The sequence below is a fragment of the Salvelinus fontinalis genome, chromosome 13, assembly GCF_029448725.1.
Source record: "Salvelinus fontinalis isolate EN_2023a chromosome 13, ASM2944872v1, whole genome shotgun sequence".
NCBI classification, from domain to species: domain Eukaryota; kingdom Metazoa; phylum Chordata; class Actinopteri; order Salmoniformes; family Salmonidae; genus Salvelinus; species Salvelinus fontinalis.
In genome coordinates, this window is record NC_074677.1 from 11,002,715 (window position 1) to 11,021,591 (window position 18,877).

The 18,877-nt window shown below is 43.1% G+C and overlaps 1 protein-coding gene across 2 annotated transcripts in view; it reads right to left on the minus strand.

The window, feature by feature from the left end:
- jhy (junctional cadherin complex regulator) overlaps positions 1-18,877 on the minus strand; it is a 43,031-nt gene that overhangs the window by 6,791 nt on the left and 17,363 nt on the right. For both annotated transcript variants that reach the window (XM_055941640.1, XM_055941641.1), the window contains exons 4-5: positions 2,215-2,325; positions 242-1,159 (exon numbers count right to left, since the gene is read on the minus strand). In XM_055941640.1, coding sequence (XP_055797615.1) covers positions 242-1,159; positions 2,215-2,325 — 1,029 coding nt within the window. The remainder of the gene's footprint in view (positions 1-241; positions 1,160-2,214; positions 2,326-18,877) is intronic.

Sequence of the window (18,877 nt, forward strand, 5' to 3'; positions counted from 1 at the left end):
GCTGATTATGCCCTTTGAGATTAGGTAAATGGCTGTCAAATAATTAGCCCGTTAACTGTATTAAGAAAGGTAACCATGCCCTGGCTTGTTAGTGTGGCAATTAAAGATTAACACACATATAGTGTGCTAAAGTTAACACACACAGGTGCACACACACAGGTGCACACACACAGGTGCACACACACAGGTGCACACACACACACACACACACACACACACACACACACACACACACACACACCTTGTAAATTACTCTCTCTTTCAGTTGTTTCTCTCTCCTCATCTGTGCCAGGTAGGCCTCAGAGCTGCTTCTCTGCATGGAGGTGAATCTCTGCGCAGCTCTGTCACGGCCTAGCTCAGGGTCTCCCGTCGTTCTTTTACCTATAGGGGGCAGCACTGTGTAGGAGCTGGAGGAGTATTTTGTCTCGGCGGTGTAAGTAGACCTGTGACTATCCTCATCATACTGCAGGACAATGTGGTTTTCACGCTGCAATGGGGCGTTCTCCTGGTGCCAGAGATGCGGTGGTTCTCTGCTGCCCTGGCAGAGAGGGGGCATCCCTGGGAAGCCCTGACTGCTGCGAGAGCCCCGACCTGGGCTCAGTGGAGACACATCAGCCTGTGGAATCAAAGCTAGCTGTAATGAACCGTGGTCTTGGGGACAGGGGTGAGGGCCTGGGTTGGAGTAAGGGTTTACCAGGATGGTGTTCCTAAGCGGTACATTGGCGTTAGGGCTGTACCCATCTATAGACTGTGGCTTCCTTTGGGGGCTGGGGCCGCTAAAGGGCTTGGGTATGGTGAGAATGGCGTCCTGGTGATTGCAGTGCATAAAAGCGAGGAGCTTGGACGAAGTGTTGATGTTGAGGTGGACGGTGGAGGACTGTGTTAAGGGGATGCATTGGGGCTGGTGTGGCTGGGTGTCCAGTATGCTAGACTGGGAATCTGTGTCACTGAGTGCCTGTAGGTGGTGTGAGTGCTGAGGTTGGTGGTGGGGTTGGGAGTGAGCCTGGGTCCTGGCTGCAGGTCTGGTGGTGTCGGTGGGGGGGCTCAGGTAGCAGTCTCTTGGCCTGGCTTTGACCCCCTGAGCCAGGAGTCTCTTCTCACTGGGGGGTTTGGGATTCACTCTCTGCTGAGCTTGCTTTTCTTTGGAGATCTGAGTTACCTGTGAGTAGGGGTTGGAAATAACAGAACTCACATTTGGAATAACAGCAACCAATAGGCTAACAGCAATATGATCAACTCAACACTGACAATAAGGAAAACAAAAGATACAAGTTCAATATCAATGATGTAGGTAATTGAGGCCAAACAAGTTGTGAAAATCAGGACTTCCTGCATTGGTTAAAATGTACTAACACTTGATTGATGAGTCCCATGTAATACATCTAACAAGGACACTATTTAACAAAGGAAAATAGGGTAGTAACCAAATATTTAAGAGCAGGAGGATGCCAATGTACTGGAAATGTTCTTTCATTGACAAGATATCATATGAAATACGCTTAGGAAAAAGACATCAGAATGTACTTCCCATGATTGAGAAACACCAAAAAAATACACTTTAAATGTTTATTATAAAACATAAAATTCTCAATTTGTGAACAACCTAAGTGTGACCTGTTCCTTAACCCAACGTATCAGTAGGACGATGGCTGGAAGATTTTACCCACAATGTGGAAGAAATACCCTTCTTTCCTTAGCTTTGTGGCTATTGTCATGGCCAGAGAGGGCCTTTCATGTTATGTTGGAGATTCTCGTAGCAAGGCCCTCCCAAATTATTCTGCAGGGCTCCGAGGCAATGTGCCTCAGCATCTATTGCCTCTGATTTAGCAAACACCAACTTTCCCTCATTCTAATGGGAAAATATTTACACTCCTCCCCTCTACCAAGGCAACATTAGGGTGACCGCTCAAGTGCTCAAAATAATGATGTTTCTCCATTGCCTTCGCTTTTTCCTGTCTGTAGAGGCTTCAGTTTCAGGACAGTTTTTGGGCGAGGGCCCTATAATGCCTCGACAACTCTATCAGACATAGATTAGGTCCGTTGCGGGGGTAAAATTAAAATCCCAGGTGACAGTAGTGAACCCAATGTGCAGGCATTTTCATCTTGAGCAGAAAGCCCCTCGCTAGCAGTTATGCGTTATAAGGCAATTGGGCAAAAACACACAGGAGAAAATGAATGAGATCATAACATGAAAAGGAGTGGAGAGGGTCCCACCTTGAGTTGCTGGGTTTTCTGGAGCCACCTCAGCTCCGGGTCTGAATTGTCCCCTTGGCTTTCCTCCTCCTGGTTCCCACCAATGGTAATCTCATCTGTAGTATTGCAAACCTTTGCATAGAAAAAGAGAAAACAAATAAAAGGAGAGTGGAGGAAAAAGTGTCATTCAAAATGAAAGAGCTGCTGATGGAAGAGATTGAAAGACTTCAGGAAAATGTTGCTAAAAGCTGAGTCTGCTGTCTAACACTTGTATGAAAGCTTACATCGTTTGCATAAGAGGAAAGCAAATTGGAGGTAAATATTTCACAGCACAATTAACTGAGTTAAACAATGACAGTCCAGTCAGGTGCACAAATACTCAAAACTGCCCAATATATACAGTGCCTTCAGAAAGTATTCAGACCCCTTGAGTTTTTCCACATTTTGTTATTCTAAAATTGATTAAATTGTTTTTTTCCCACTCATCAGGTTTAAGTACGGGCTCTGACTAGGCCACTCAAGGACATTCAAAGACTTGTCCCGAAGCCACTCCTGCGTTGTCTTGGCTGTGTGCTTAGGGTCGTTCTCCTGTTGGAAGGTGAACCTTCGGCTCAGTCTGAGGTCCTGAGCGCTCTGGAGCTGGTTTTCATCAAGGATCTCTATGAACTTTGCTCCATTCATCTTTGCCTTGATCCTGACTTTATATAGACAGGTGTGTGCCTTTCCAAATCATGTCCAATTAATTGAATTTACCACAGGTGGACTCCAATCAAGTTGTAGAAACATCTCAAGGATGATCAATGAAAACTGGATGCACTGAGCTCAATTTCGAGTCTCATAACAAAGGGTCTGAAAACTTATGCAACTAAGATATTTATGCTTTTATTTGTAATAAATTTGCAAACATTGAAAAACCTATTTTCGCTTTGTCATTATAGGGTATTGTATGTAAATTGCTGAGGATTTTTTATTTATTTAATCCATTTTAGAATAAGGCATAACAAAATGTGGAAAAAGTCAAGGAGTCAGAATACTTTCCCAAAGGCACTGTATCTTATTTTTCCCAAATAATGACAACAGTAAAAAAAAAAATATTATTTTGAGAGGAGGCATTTTGAGGACAATAAACTGCAGGCTTAAAAAAAGATAGTACTGATGTTTCCTCTAACCACCAAAACTACTCTGCTCTGTCAAATCTGTAGCATAGGTGTAACCTATATTTTTTTCAAGTAGCCTGTCTAACAATCAATTCCCTCACGTTTTGGCCTAAGCTCCACAAGCCCTCACATCCATTCTCTTTCATTTTGCACTGTAATGCACCGTTTTTGAGAGAGAAATGTATTCAGCTAATGTCGTAATGAAAATCATTTAGTTAACTTGGGTCCCTCACTCTGCTTCCTGAGGACAATCTGAGAGGATCAATGGTATTGACAGGCTGAGGAGTTCCTCGTTAAATGCCACTAATTCTGGGAGAGTGAATAGGCGAAGGTCAGAGAGAGTGAGTGGATGGAGTTGTAATATATCCATCAATAAGTGTGGCGTCAAACTGTTCTGTCTATCTGCTGAAAGGCCAGGAATGCGGGGAGCTGGGCTGATAACCCAATGCAGTGTCCTCCCTATCTGGGCAAGAAGGCACACATATGATAGCTAAGCGGCGGCAAAAGCAGAGCCGGTGTTGCAGTAAAAAGCTAATGAAAGAAGTAACTCAATTATATACTATTTTGGTAAGAAGACTGACATTTTAGAATTACTATCATGGTGGGATTTGGTGCATGTGATGTTATGGCCTATTCAGCAAAAAAAAATGGCTGCCAAATAATGTAAATACGTTTTATGAGTAGTAGCCTGACTTCTCAATGTGAAACTAGGGAAAACTAGGCCTATATCGTATCATTAGCATTTCAATGTCAAATGTCAGAATAACTGTTCCGCTTAAATGCTGACATTTGAGGGGTGGTTTTGTAACTAAGTTAGGTGTTGATTATTTGGCACATAGAACTCAAGGTGATCCTGACAGTGTCCAAATCATATCATTAGGAATTAGAATACTAGAATGGACATGAACCTTCTTATGATGGGATAAAGGTTAGCCATTTTGGTCAGGGAGTTGGTCAATCATGGTTTGCTGCTGTGATAAGCAGCAGTGCTGTGATAAGTTATTGTGTAAAATAATGAATTTCAAGAATTGATCTGCACTGTATGTTTGTTAGCTAGCCATGTAGCCAGCCAGTTTTAGAGAAATGATTCCATAGAGGTTTCTAATTAACTGCCAATATGCCAACATTCCATTCAAATAATGCAGTCACTCCACAGCCGTACACTGTCTGAAATCAGTTGATAATAGGACTTAGACAAGTTGTAAATGCAACAAGTACTGATATTGTATCATATAATAGCACTTACATATTTCCAAGAAAACAAAAATGTAGACATGTATGGCCTGTTTACATATATTGTAGAGGATATTTATACAGAAAATTGGTGAAAACCCTGTACAAACTATTTATAATTATATGGCAATATTTTAGGTTGACAATAAATCTATTAAACAATTTCTGATATATCACATGCCTTACTTTTATTTTCCTGCATAAGTAAAATCAAGACGATGCCTCTACTGCCATTAATTCCAATTAGACTGGTATGGATTTCTCCCTGACCAATATGGCTGCCATTTTCATACCATTCTGGAACTTTAAGGATTTATTACATAGCCCCTCTAGTAATGTAATAGGCTGTCTAATGGTCCAGGTGTTGTCCTGTGTGTCCCCAAGCCTGACACTGGTGGAGCAGCAGCTGTTTTGTGTGTAGATCAGTAACAGGTGTCAATGACTCCACCAATGACAGTATCCACCCACCCACCTCTCAATCCCCAGCTTTCCCATGGCAAGACAGGACCACAACCTCTGCCCGTGCCCCCTGACACTGCCTTTTGTCACCCATTATAAAAATCCCAATCAATTGGAGCCAAATGATCTAAGCCAAATTGCATTTTGAGCATTGTAAGCTGTGTAATATCTATTCTGCTAAATTGGGGCCCGTAATTGCCCTCCTCTTGGTGAGACGAGCCACAACAAAGTCCAGGCAATTGGGCATGCCATTTTACCTTGAGCCGCCCAGGAAACATCAGTTTTTGCAATGAAGACTTCAAAGGGCCGCGGATCTTGGATTGCTATTTGGTTGCTATTGTGGCCAGGCTCAGGCAATCTTGATTAGGTGTTTACACTGAGGTAGGCTATACAGTGGCCGCGAGCCCCCGGGAAGCTTTGGTCTAAAACTATTAAGAGATTGTACATTATGTCCCATGGCTTTGAAGTGAGGGCCTGAGAGACAGGCGAGGGACTCAGCGGGCTGAGTGCAATAGCTGAAGATTGCTGCTGCTACTTCTGTCTTTATCAAAGGGGACCACTGCTGGAGCCCATCGTTGCTCCTGACACTCGCCGACTACAAAGTTGCCGCATTACAAGATTGTGTACATTTTAATAACACTGCTAATTATGCAAGTTGGTTTCAGACAGACCTGTCTGTCAAAAATCAAATGGGGCCTTTTAAAGAGAGCATAAAGAGCATGGTTAGCTTGGCTTGGATAATGATGGCGGTGAAACTGATGCGATTTGTCTAGGGAATTGGCCTCTTTTGAAGGACATTGTGGAGAAAGAGAAGGAAATGCACAATATGCAGCAGAAAAATCATATCAGAAAAGAATGAGTCTGCCCGGTAATCATTATATAATGACTTGTGCTTGTTCTGCTGTTTGAAGATTGAGCCTCCATCTGCGCCAATAGGTTATCCTTATACAAATTATACAACAACTAAACCTTATACAAATGTTCTAAGAATGTTGGACTGCTTAATTTCATGGTGCTGGATTGCATCAAGGAGGCGGTAACACAAACTAGCCTGATCATTCTCAAACGAATGCACTAAAATACAATTTAGCCTACACTGCATGCAAATTGGTGACTGGAATCTTTATCCACAATGTCACCCGTCGAGTAAAATATGTTGTGTGGTTAGTAGTAGTAGCAATGAGAAAACAACACGCTAAGTCAAAGGAGACTGGCAAAACAGACGGTTTAGGGGAGGGAGAAGGCCTGGCTCTGTTTACATGCCACAATGCTAACGGCTCTTGACTATGCTAATCTGGATGATACAAGACATTGTGACAGGCCTAGGGGCTCAGATGAGTAGATGGTAGATGGGGGAAAAGGGTTTAGTGATATAGCTACACAGGGAAGCATACAGCACAGAGAGAGCAGGCTACCGTCCTCAGCCAATTATGCGTCTGTGCCAGGTGCAGGGGGATATCTAAAAGGCTATTGGTAACCATGCCTCTCTGATCTTAATAGCTACTGTTGTACAGATCAACTCATAATAGGCACTGGATAGGCAGACATGGCTCCCTTTCCCTTCTCAGAGTGGATAGCAAATGAAAACGCCATTGCTCCTGCCAAATAAATTTTCCAGACTAGGTCAGAGATCGCTGCTGCATATTCTGTACTTTCCATGTGAGTCGACAAATAAATGAGATAATCATATCTTGGATGATAAAAATGGACAGGCATCAGTCTGGTTCGATAGAAAAATGTAGCCTATTACTTTCTTTTATTTAAAACGATATAAGGAGGAACTAGGAAGATATGTTAAAATATTATGATTAAGGAAAGGAAGCCTATAATCTGACTCATTTTTGCCATTGAGAGGATTCAAAAGATAATATAAATTTGAAGCAGATCATTTAGACTGGCAACATTGTAACGGTGTTCCTCCTCCTCTATACCCGAAGAGGAGGAGTAGTGATTGAACCACTACTCCTCCTCTTCGGGTATAGAGGAGGAGGAACACCGTTACAATGTTGCCAGTCTAAATGATCTGCTTCAAATTTATATTATCTTTTGAATCTGCCAGAGCCGCGTTGTGAAATGACATATTTTAATTAAACTAGACGGAAAAAACACGAAACGAAAACACTTGAATAATTAACAAAATAACAAAACGAATGTAGACAAACCTGAACATACGAACTTACATAAAACACGAAGAACGCACGAACAGGGAAAAATAGACAACACAAAAAGAACGATGTACAAACAAACCGAACAGTCCCGTATGGTGCAACAAACACTGACACAGGAGACAACCACCCACAACGAACACTGTGAAACAACCTACCTAAATATGACTCTCAATTAGAGGAAACGCCAAACATCTGCCTCTAATCGAGAGCCATACCAGGCAACCCTTAAACCAACATAGAAACAGAAAACATAGAATGCCCACCCAAAACTCACGTCCTGACCAACTAACACTTACAACAAACTAACAGAAATAGGTCAGGAACGTGACATAACCCCCCCCCCCCCCCCCTTAAGGTGCGAACTCCGGGCGCACCAGCACAAAGTTTAGGGGAGGGTCTGGGTGGGCATCTGACCACGGTGGTGGCTCAGGCTCAGAACGAGGTCCCCACCCCACCATAGTCAATCCCAGCTTGCTAATCCCCCTCAGAATGACCACCCCTCTCTTCCACCCACCTAATATAGGCAACACAAAATAAAGGGACAGCTCCGGGACAAGGTAGCTCAGGACATAGAGGTAGGTGAGAATAGAGAGGTAGATAGAGAGGTAGCTCAGGATAGAGAGGTAGCTCAGGATAGAGGGGCAACTCCGGACTGAAAGGCAGCTCCGGACAGAGAGACAGCTCTGGACTGAGGGGCAGTTCTGGCTTAATGGCCGCTCTGGGCTGAGGGGCAGCTCATGACTGGCTGACGGCTCTGGACGCTCATGGCTGGCTGACGGCTCTGGACGCTCATGGCTGGCTGACGGCTCTGGACGCTCATGGCTGGCTGACCGCTCTGGACGCTCATGGCTGGCTGACCGCTCTGGACGCTCATGGCTCCCTGGCGGCTCTGGCAGATCCTGTCTGGTTGGCGGCTCTGGCAGATCCTGTCTGGTTGGCGGCTCTGGCAGATCCTGTCTGGTTGGCGGCTCTGGCAGATCCTGTCTGGTTGGCGGCTCTGGCAGATCCTGTCTGGTTGGTGGCTCTGGCAGATCCTGACTGACGAATGGCTCTAGCGGCTCCTGACTGACTAACGGCTCTGACGGCTCGGGACAGACGGGCGGCTCTAATGGCTCGGGACAGACGGATGGCTCAGACGGCACTGGGCAGACGGATGGCTCAGACGGCGCTGGGGAGACGGATGGCTCAGACGGCGCTAGGGAGACGGATGGCTCAGACGGCGCTGGGGAGACGGATGGCTCAGACGGCGCTGGGGAGACGGATGGCTCAGACGGCGCTGGGGAGACGGATGGCTCAGATGGCGCTGAGGAGACGGATGGCTCAGATGGCGCTGAGGAGACGGATGGCTCAGATGGCGCTGCGGAGACGGATGGCTCAGGTGGCGCTGCGGAGACGGATGGCTCAGACTGATCCTGTCTAGCGGAAGGCTTTGGCTGCTCCTGTCTGGTGGAAGGCTCTAGCGGCTCCTGTCTGGCGGAAGGCTCTAGCGGCTCCTGTCTGGCGGAAGGCTCTGTAGGCTCATGGCAGACGGGCGGCTTTGCAGGCTCATGGCAGACGGGCGGCTTTGAAGGCTCAATATAGACGAGCAGTTCATGCGGCGCTTGGCAGACGGACAGTTCAGGCGCCGTTGGGCAGACGGCAGACTCTGGCCGGCTGAGACGCACTGTAGGCCTGGTGCGTGGTGCCGGAACTGGAGGCACCGGACTGGAGACACGCACTTCAAGCCTAGTGCGGGGAGCAGGGACAGGGCACACTGGACTCTCAAAGCGTACTATTTGCCTGGTGCGTGGTACCGGCACTGGTGGCACCGGGCTGAGTGCACGCACTTCAGGACGAGTACGGGGAGAAGGAACAGTGTGTACAGGGCTCTGGAGACGCACAGGTGGCTTGGTGCGTGGTAACGGAACTGGAGGCACTGGGCTGGAGACACGCACCATAGGGAGAGTGCGTGGAGGAGGAACAGGGCTCTGGAAACGCACTGGAAGCCTGGTGCGTGGTGTAGGCACTGGTGGTACTGGGCTGGGGCGGGGAGGTAGTGCCGGAAATACCGGACCGTGCAAGCGTACTGGCTCCCTTGAGCACTGAGCCTGCCCAACCTTACCTGGTTGAATGCTCCCCGTCGCCCGCCCAGTGCGGGGAGGTGGAATAACCCGTACCGGGCTATGTAGGCGAACCGGGGACACCATGCGTAAAGCTGGTGCCATGTAAGCCGGCCCAAGGAGACGTACTGGTGGCCAGATATGTAGAGCCGGCTTCATGGCACTTGGCTCAATGCTCAATCTAGCCCTACCAGTGCGGGGAGGTGGAATAACCCGCACTGGGCTATGCACACGTACAGGAGACACCGTGCGCTCTACTGCGTAACACGGTGTCTGCCCGTACTCCCGCTCTCCACGGTTAGCCTGGGAAGTGGGCGCAGGTCTCCTACCTGCCCTTGGCCCACTACCTCTTAGCCCCCCCCCCCAAGAAATTTTTGGGTAGTACTCACGGGCTTTTCGGGCTTCCGTGCCAGACGCGTCCCCTCATAATGCCGGTTCCTCTCTCCAGTTTCCTCCGCTCTCCGAACTGCCTCCAGCTGTTCCCATGGGCGGCGATTCACCTCCACTTTAGCCCATGGTCCTTTTCCTTCCATGATCTCCTCCCAAGACCATAAATCCTGCTTCGTGCGCTGTCCGTTCCTCCCGTTACACCGCTGCTTGGTTCTGGTTATAAGGTGGGTGGTTCTGTAACGGTGTTCCTCCTCCTCTATACCCGAAGAGGAGGAGTAGTGATTGAACCAAGGCGCAGCGTTGTGAAATGACATATTTTAATTAAACAAGACGGAAAAAACACGAAACGAAAACACTTGAATAATTAACAAAATAGCAAAACGAATGTAGACAAACCTGAACATACGAACTTACATGAAACACGAAGAACGCACGAACAGGGAAAAATAGACTATACAAAAAGAACGATGTACAAACAAACCGAACAGTCCCGTATGGTGCGACAAACACTGACACAGGAGACAACCACCCACAACGAACACTGTGAAACAACCTACCTAAATATGACTCTCAATTAGAGGAAACGCCAAACACCTGCCTCTAATTGAGAGCCATACCAGGCAACCCTTAAACCAACATAGAAACAGAAAACATAGAATGCCCACCCAAACTCACGTCCTGACCAACTAACACATACAACAAACTAACAGAAATAGGTCAGGAACGTGACAAACATTTTTAATATATAGGAACACAATTGATACGTTTAGAGAAGGCTTTCCCCCCCCAAAAAATCTGACAATCCTCACATCAGAAGAGTGTGAATACTAAGGCATCTGTGTTGGATCATGTAATGTTAAGACACCGTCTAGCTCTAGCCTTTATTTCAACAGCCAATTGCTGTTGTCGCCTGAACGAAAGTCTGTTTTCTCATATACAGTGCCTTGCAAAAGTTTTCATACCCCTTGGATTTCTTCACATTTTGTGTTACAAAGTGGGATTAAATGGATTTAATTGTATTTTTTTGTCAACAATCTACTCAAAATACTGTAATGTCAAAGGGTAAGAAAAATACAAACATTATTTTAAAGATTAGTTGAATCTGTGAATGAAATTCAATTCTTGACTGAGGGACCTTACAGATATTGCATGTATGGGGGATAGAGGAATCATGCCAACCTCTATTATTTCACACAGAGTAAGTCCATGTAACTTATTATATGATTTACGAGGCCAAATTTTACTCCTGAACTAATCTAGGCTTGCCTGAACAAAGGGGCTGAATACTTATGCAACGACTATATTTTAGTTATCTAATATGCATTAATCAAAAAAATTACCTTATTTTTCTTCAATTTGACATTACAGTATTTTGAGTAGAGTTTGACAAAAATGACAATTAAATAAGTTTTAATTCCACTTTGTAACACAATAAAATGTGAGGAAACCCAAGGGGTATGAATACTTTCGCAAGGCACTGTAAATGTTTTCTGCATTTGAAACCCAGCTACAAAAATTATTTCACATATCCTTATTTATTTCAGTGAGGTGCTATAGAAGTACTCTGTAATACTTCTAACGGAATATCAGTGGTCAATGCAAAGCCTTCGTCTGCATTGTAAATGCCAATCTCACCTTAATATTACGATTTTTAAAAAGGAAGTGTATGGACGTTACAAGACTGAATATTGACTCAGCACATGTAAATCACCTCTCTCCAGAGACGTTGGGCAGAATTTAAAGTCAGTATTATGGCATTACAAAACACATCACAGGCAGCATCATAGGTATTAAATACCAGCAACTCAATAAATAAAACACCAAGACAGCCCTCTCCCATACCATATACTGTACACCTAACCCCAAGAATAAAAAAACAACTAAAAAGTGTCCAGCCCATATCTACAATTCCACAGTAAAAAGGCCTTATACTCACTGCATGAGTAGTGTAGATGAGTTAGCTGACAACATCACAAAAACGATGTGCACGCTTCAATGGGGCAGAAGTCAGCATGTTGTGATTCTGGATGGCGAGATTGCTAGCAAGAATGACAAGAAACTACCATGTGGGGAATCGTAAGTGGCTCGTTTCATCTTGTTATTCACACCATGTCTTCTTTTGAGGTGTTTTTATTGATTTCATGTCATATAGTGTAATGAAACAGCAGGCCAACCTGACTCAGCCAATCTCCTCGTGTGCCCCCCCAAAACATGTCTTGGGGCTGCCTCTCGGGCTTCCGTGCTAAACATGTCCCCTCATATCGTCACCGTTCATCCTGTGCTATCTCCACATGCTTCCATGGCAGGGTCTTGTCCCCTGCCATTACCTCCTCCCAAGTCTAGGATGTCCTCCATTCATCTTTCTCCCGGGCCCAGGATGTCCGCTCCTCATTAACCCGCTGCTTGGTCATTTTATGGTGGGTTTTTCTGTCACGGCCGTCAAAAGGAGGAGACCAAGGCGCAGCGTGGTATGCGTACATTCCTCTTTAATATAAGAATGAACACTGAACAAAACTAACAAAATAACGAAACGAACCGTGAAGCTATACAAATGAGTGCTGAACAGGCAACTACACATAGATAAGAACCCACCAATACCCAAGGGAAATGGCTACCTAAATATGGTCCCCAATCAGAGACAACGATAAACAGCTGCCTCTGATTGGGAACCATAATCAGGCCACCATAGACTTACAAATACCTAGACCTACTAAAACCCCTAGACATACAAAAACCCTAGGCAATACAAAACTAGCATACCCACCCTAGTCACACCCTGACCTAACCAAAATAATAAAGAACACATACAGTAGATAACTAAGGTCAGGGCGTGACAATAATAGCAAATAGGTGCCGAATGGCACATAATACTGTAGTTTACAGTGGGGTGTTCTAGCAAACAATCTCTTTATGTAAAGTGTCTTCAGAAAGTATTCATACCCCTTGGCTTATTCCACATTTTGTTGTGTTACAGCGCTGTCAAATTGGTTGTTGATCATTGCTGGACAACCATTTTCAGGTTTTGCCATAGATTTTCAAGTAGATTTAAGTCAAAACTGTAACTCGGGCACTCTGAAGATTCACCGTCTTCTTGGTAAACAACTCCGGTGTAGATTTGGCCTTGTGTTGTATGTTATTGTCCTGCTGAAAGGTGAAATAATCTCTCAGTGTCTGGTGGAAAGCAGCCTGAACCAAGTTTTCCTCTAGGATTTTGTCTGTGCTTAGCTCCATTCCTTTAAAAAAAAAAATGTATCTTCTTTTTTTTACTCCTCAGTCTTTAATGATTACAAGCATACCCATAACATGATGCAGCCACCACTATGCTTGAAAATATGGAGAGTGGTACTCAGTAATGTGTTGTATTGGATTTGCCCCTAACATAACAAATGTTTTGCAATATTACTTTAGTGCCTTGTTGCTAAAAGGATGCACATTTTCATGAACGCTATCACAACCATTAAACTGTAACCGTTTTAAAAAGTCACCATTGACCTCGTGGTGAAATCCCTGGGTGGTTTCCTTCCTCTACGGCAACTGAGTTAGGAAGGACGCCTGCATCTTTGTAGTAACTGGGTGTATTGATACAGCATCCAAAATCCAAAGTGTAATTAATAACTTCACCATGCTCAAAGGGATATTCAGTGTCTAATTTTTTTTCTTTACCCATCTGGGATCTTTTATTTCAGCTCATGAAACATAGGACCAACACTTTACATGTTGCATGTTGCCCTTCTTTGCAAGGCATTGGAATATCTCCCTGTTATTTGTGGTTAACTCTGTGTTTGACATTTTTATTTAACTAGCCAAGTCAGTTAACTTCTTATGGCTGCAAGAGGCAGCACTGAGTAACCTGAAAATAGGTGGCCATTTCAAACGGCCTCCTACTCAATTCTTGCTCGTACAATATGCATATTATCATTTCTATTGGATAGAAAACACTCTCTAGTTTCTTAAACCGTTTGAATTATTTCTCTAAGTGAACCAGAACTCTTTCTGCAGCCCATTTCCTATCCGGAAGTGAGATTTCCAAATGCGAGGTCTCTTTTCAAGAGCTTGTCTATAAAAGGGCATGTCACTTGGGACCATAGAAACACGTCATACGCCTTCCCCTGGGTGTCATGCGGAAGTGAGAGCAGAAAGGACTTGAATATCTCGTTCAGGGATTGAATACAGCCTCTTGGAGTGAGAGGACCGCCATAATTTTTTTTCTCCAAGGCGCGAAGTTGGACTTTGTATTGCCTCCTGGAAAACTGTCGTTATACGTGAATATAATCTCCGGCTTCGATTTGACTTGATACATGTCACAATATCATCCTAAAGTATGTTTTTTCAATATAGTTTAATTATATTATTGAAATTTATTCGGGACTTTAGACGTGATGCTTTGGAAGAATTTTTTCAAGAAGGAGAGGTTAGCGCCGCACGGCCAGTGTGCTTGCTAATTCAAGAGAGAAATAGTTCGTTCTGGATCCAAACAAAGACGGTACTGGACAATGGACCCCTTTACAACATTCTGATGGAAGATCAACAAAGGACCCAATTTGGGATGCTATATAATATATCTGTCGAGCTGTGCTATCGCTACCGATTACTTGGAATCAATGCTGTTGTGTGTTAGCCATTGCAGTAAGCTAATATAACGATATATTGTGTTTTCGCTGTAAAACACTTAAAAAAACGGAAATATTGTCTGTATTCACAAGATCTTTGTCTTTCATTTTGCTACACACCATATATTTTTCTGAAATGTTTTATGATGAGTAATTAGGTAGTTGACGTTGGTGTCTGTATTTACTCTGGCTACTCCCGTGCGATTTCTGACTGTAGCTATGATGGTAGCAGTAATGTAAAACTGATTTATAGCTAAAATATGCACATTTTTTGAACAAAACATAGATTTATTGTGTAACATGTTATAGGACTGTCATCTGAGGTAGTTTTTTCTAGGTTATTTAGGTTGGTTCTAGGTTAGTTAGGTTGGCTTGTGCATGCTACTTGCATCCTACTTGTGCTGTGAAAAATGTCTGTCCTCTTTTTTATTTGGTGGTGAGCTAACATAAATATATGTGGTGTTTTCTCTGTAAAACATTTAAAAAATCGGACATGTTGGCTGGATTGACAAGATGTTTATCTTTCAAATGCTGTATTGGACTTGTCAATGTGTGAAAGTTAAATATTTAAAAAAAATTGATTTTGAATTTCGCGCCCTGCACTTGAGCTGGATGTTGTCATAGGTGTACCGGCGTCGGTCTGCAGCCATAACAATTTAAGAACAAATTCTTATTTTCAATGACGGCTTAGGAACAGTGGGTTAACTGCCTGTTCAGGGGCAGAACGACAGATTTGTACCTTGTCAGCTCGGGGATCTGAACTTGCAACCTTTCGGTTACTAGTTCAACGCTCTAACCACCAGGCGCCCCTGCCGCCCCAAATTCAATGCTCAACCTTACAGATTATTGTATGTGTGGTACAGAGATGAGGTAGTCGTTCAAAAATCATGTTAAACACTATTATTGCACACAAAGTGAGTCCATGCAACTTATTATGTAACTTGTTAAGCACATTTTTACTCGTAAACTTATTTAGACTATTTGACCAAAGACATTTCAGCTTTTCATTTTTAGTTCATTTGTAAACATTTCACAAAACATGATTCCACTTTGACATTATGGGGTATTGTATGTAGGCCAGTGACCAAAAAATGTAAATGTAATCCATTTAAAATTCAGGCTGTAACACAACAACATTTGGAAACGTCAAGGGGTATGAATGCTTTCTGAAGGCACTGTATATAGTTTTCAACAGTAAAATTGCTTATTTCTGTAGGCCTTTGAGTAGAATAGGACTAGTTCTTCACTATACCGGTGAGATTATTAGATTAAAGAAATGTAATAAATTGTCTATTCTTGTGTAAATTGTTTTTTTGTGTGTATATTGTCATGGCTAGTGCAAAAACAAATTCCCTTTTAGGCCAAGACCATTTTCTGCTGATACCTAAGAGGAAATGGAAGCTTCTGAAATGAAAGGCATGGGAGACTCTTTCTCCTTCCATTCGTCGTGTGTGCTTTTTTGCACCTTCCTGAGGGAAAACAATTAATTTGACATGTAAAGGTCTGTTGGTTAATCCCCCTCAGCCCGTATGAATTAACAGTACAGAACAAACAATTAAACGCCCTGTTGATTTACACAACACACACTTCAGGTAGTGGGTTTTGTAGAGATTAGGGTAAAGGAGAAGTTACTCAAATCCAGAAACTCCCAAGTGATGTCATACATTGGAGCTAGTTCAGTGTAGTTTGCCCTCTCCCTCTCTCTCTCCCTGGAGTGCAGAACTGAGACAGCTGCAAAAACGGGCCATGTGACTTGTGAAGTTGCTGGATGCAGAACTCACTCTGCTCTGTTGTCAGTGAATGCATCAGGGCCTAAAATTAACACCCACCACCAGCCAAATGAGGGTAGATTTTGGCATTGGCGGTTAAGATGTCCATTTCACCAGCCATGTTGGCGGGTGGTCAGGGCTCCACAGTGCAAGCATTTCACTCACATTTGTGAATAAAAATGGTCAAGTATTATCACATTTATAGTAAAATAAAAATTTCAAAGTATTTCTGACGTTTTGTTTCATAGCTAGTAAATGAATCGCACAAAGTCAAAGAACTACGAATCCTATATAGCCTATTCCACCTCGCACTGCAACACTGCCTGGCTGGGGGCTGTGCGCATGCTCAGTATAAGATTCATTTTTAGAAGCGCTGTGCACAGGCATAAAAGTTGGTCTAATTTACTTGAAACGAAAGTCTACTGAAGTGAGACTTTGTCCTTATGTTTCTTGGCTATTTACATTGTTTGGTTCACAAGCTAGGTTGTTTTTCTATGTTTGAATTTTAACTGCTAGGGAAGAAAAGACACTTCTACTAGTTAGACTCAACCTCACAGGTTACCTTACCACGGTAACCTCACTCCCTTAAAGGGGCAGGTGGAAATGTTTGTCTCATCTGTGATATTTTGGTTAACCTGTTGGGGATGGGGGCGCTGTTTAGACTATTTATGCTAATTGGGTAATTTTTGAAACGGCTTCCCACAAAATCCTTGATCGTACAATATGCATATTATTATTATTATTGGATAGAAAACAGTCTATAGTTTCTATAGGAGTTGAAATTTTGTCTCTAAGTGGAACAGAGCCCATTCTACAGCAATTTCCCTGACATGGATTCAGATTTCAGAAATGTTGGCCACTGTTCTGAAGTCAGTTAAAACGGCACTGCTATGACTATACGGACACTTCTTACGTCTTCCCCTGGATGCCTTTACGTGATGACGATTCCAATGGGGTCGATTGCGCGTTCACAGGCCCTATAAATCAAAAAACCCTGTAGCTAGCAAGTCTTTCCTTGGTGCGTAACGCGCGTGCTGGACACCGACCCGCTCCTGTTCCAAGCGTTAGTTTAGCCTGTTATATTTCTCCGGTCATCTTTTCACTCGTTATAGGAGTTAAAAACATCATAAGGTAGTTAATTTAAAGCGTTTTATAGCAATTTATATCCGTTTAGTGCGATTTTGGGACATTTATTTTTGCAACGATGTGAATAGTTGGGCACGCTTTTCAGTTCATCCCGAACGCAGTTGGCATTTCCACATGGCAAGAGGACAGCTTTCCACCAAAAGACGATTGCTCCCAAGAAAGGATCCTTTGCCCAAGATACTGATGGAAGAACAGCTCAAGGTAGGACATTTTTATTATGATAAATCGTGTTTCTGTCGAAACATTTTAGTGGCTTAGGACGCCATGTTTTTTGACGTAGCTTCGCTTGGCGCAAACTGTATTGAAAAGTAAGGATAAATTAAAAAATGTTATTCCGCAATTGTATTAAGAATTAAATTGTCTATCAATCCCTGTCCACCCTATATTTTTTAGTCACGTTTATGAGTATTTATGTATAAGAGTAGATCACTGTCTAAGTGGCGCAAGGACTTTTTCTGACCAGCTTGTCTACATTTCACATTGTCTAACCATGATTTTGGTGGCTAAATATAAACATTTGCGATCAAACTCTATATGGAATGTGTAATATGATGTTACAGGAGTGTCATCGGAAGAATTCTGAGAAGGTTAGTGAAAAAATTAATATCTTTTGGCGATGTTGACTTTTATCGCTCACTTTGGCTAGAATCAATGCTGGGCTGCTATGTGCTATGTGCTATGCTAATATAACGATTTATTGTGTTTTCGCTGTAAGACACTTAGAAAATCTGAAATATTGTCTGTATTCACAGGATCTGTGTCTTTCGATTCGTGTATGCTGTGTATTTTTACGAAATGTTTGATGATTAGTAAGTAGGTAAACACGTTGCTCTAAGTAGTTTTTCTATTCCATTTGTGACGGTGGGTGCAATTGTAACCTATGCCATCTACCTGAAATATGCACTTTTTTCTAACAAAACCTATCCCATACCATAAATATGTTATCAGACTGTCATCTAATGAGTTTTTTTGTTGGTTAGGGGCTATAAATATCTTAGTTTAGCCGAATTGGTGATGGCTACTGGTGTTGGTGGACAAATAAAAGATGGTGGATTATGCTAATGTGTTTTTAGGTAATAGATGTACATCTTTACATATTGTGTCTTCCCTGTAAAACATTTTAAAAATCGGACATGTTGACTGGATTCACAAAATCTGTGTCTTTCATTAGCTGTATTGGACTTTAATGTGTGAAAGTTAAATATTTTAAAAAAATATTTTTTTTGAATTTCGCGGCACTGGTTTTTCAGTGGGGGGGGGGGGGGGGTGTGCCGCTAGCGCCACGCTGATCCTAGACAGGTTAAAAGACTCAGATCACAAAGAAATGTCATTCAACAATATACCACATTACTTATTACTAGTAATAATTGTATTGTTTTGTTACATTACGAAATATGCTCATCCATTTTGTGTGTGTTTTGTTGGTGTAATTTTAGAAAACATGTTTTATTTGGGCTAGTAAAAACATCTCTGAGTGACTGGTAGATTTTAAAATCTACATGCAACAGTGGCTGGTAGACCAAAAAGTACATTTTATGCTCTGGAATGCATGATTTGCAAATCCACAAACTGTGGACATGTGGCAAAGAAGGGGGTCGAGTGATAAATGGCAGATATGTGAGAGCAGAACTAATAAACGGGCTCTGCCCGATC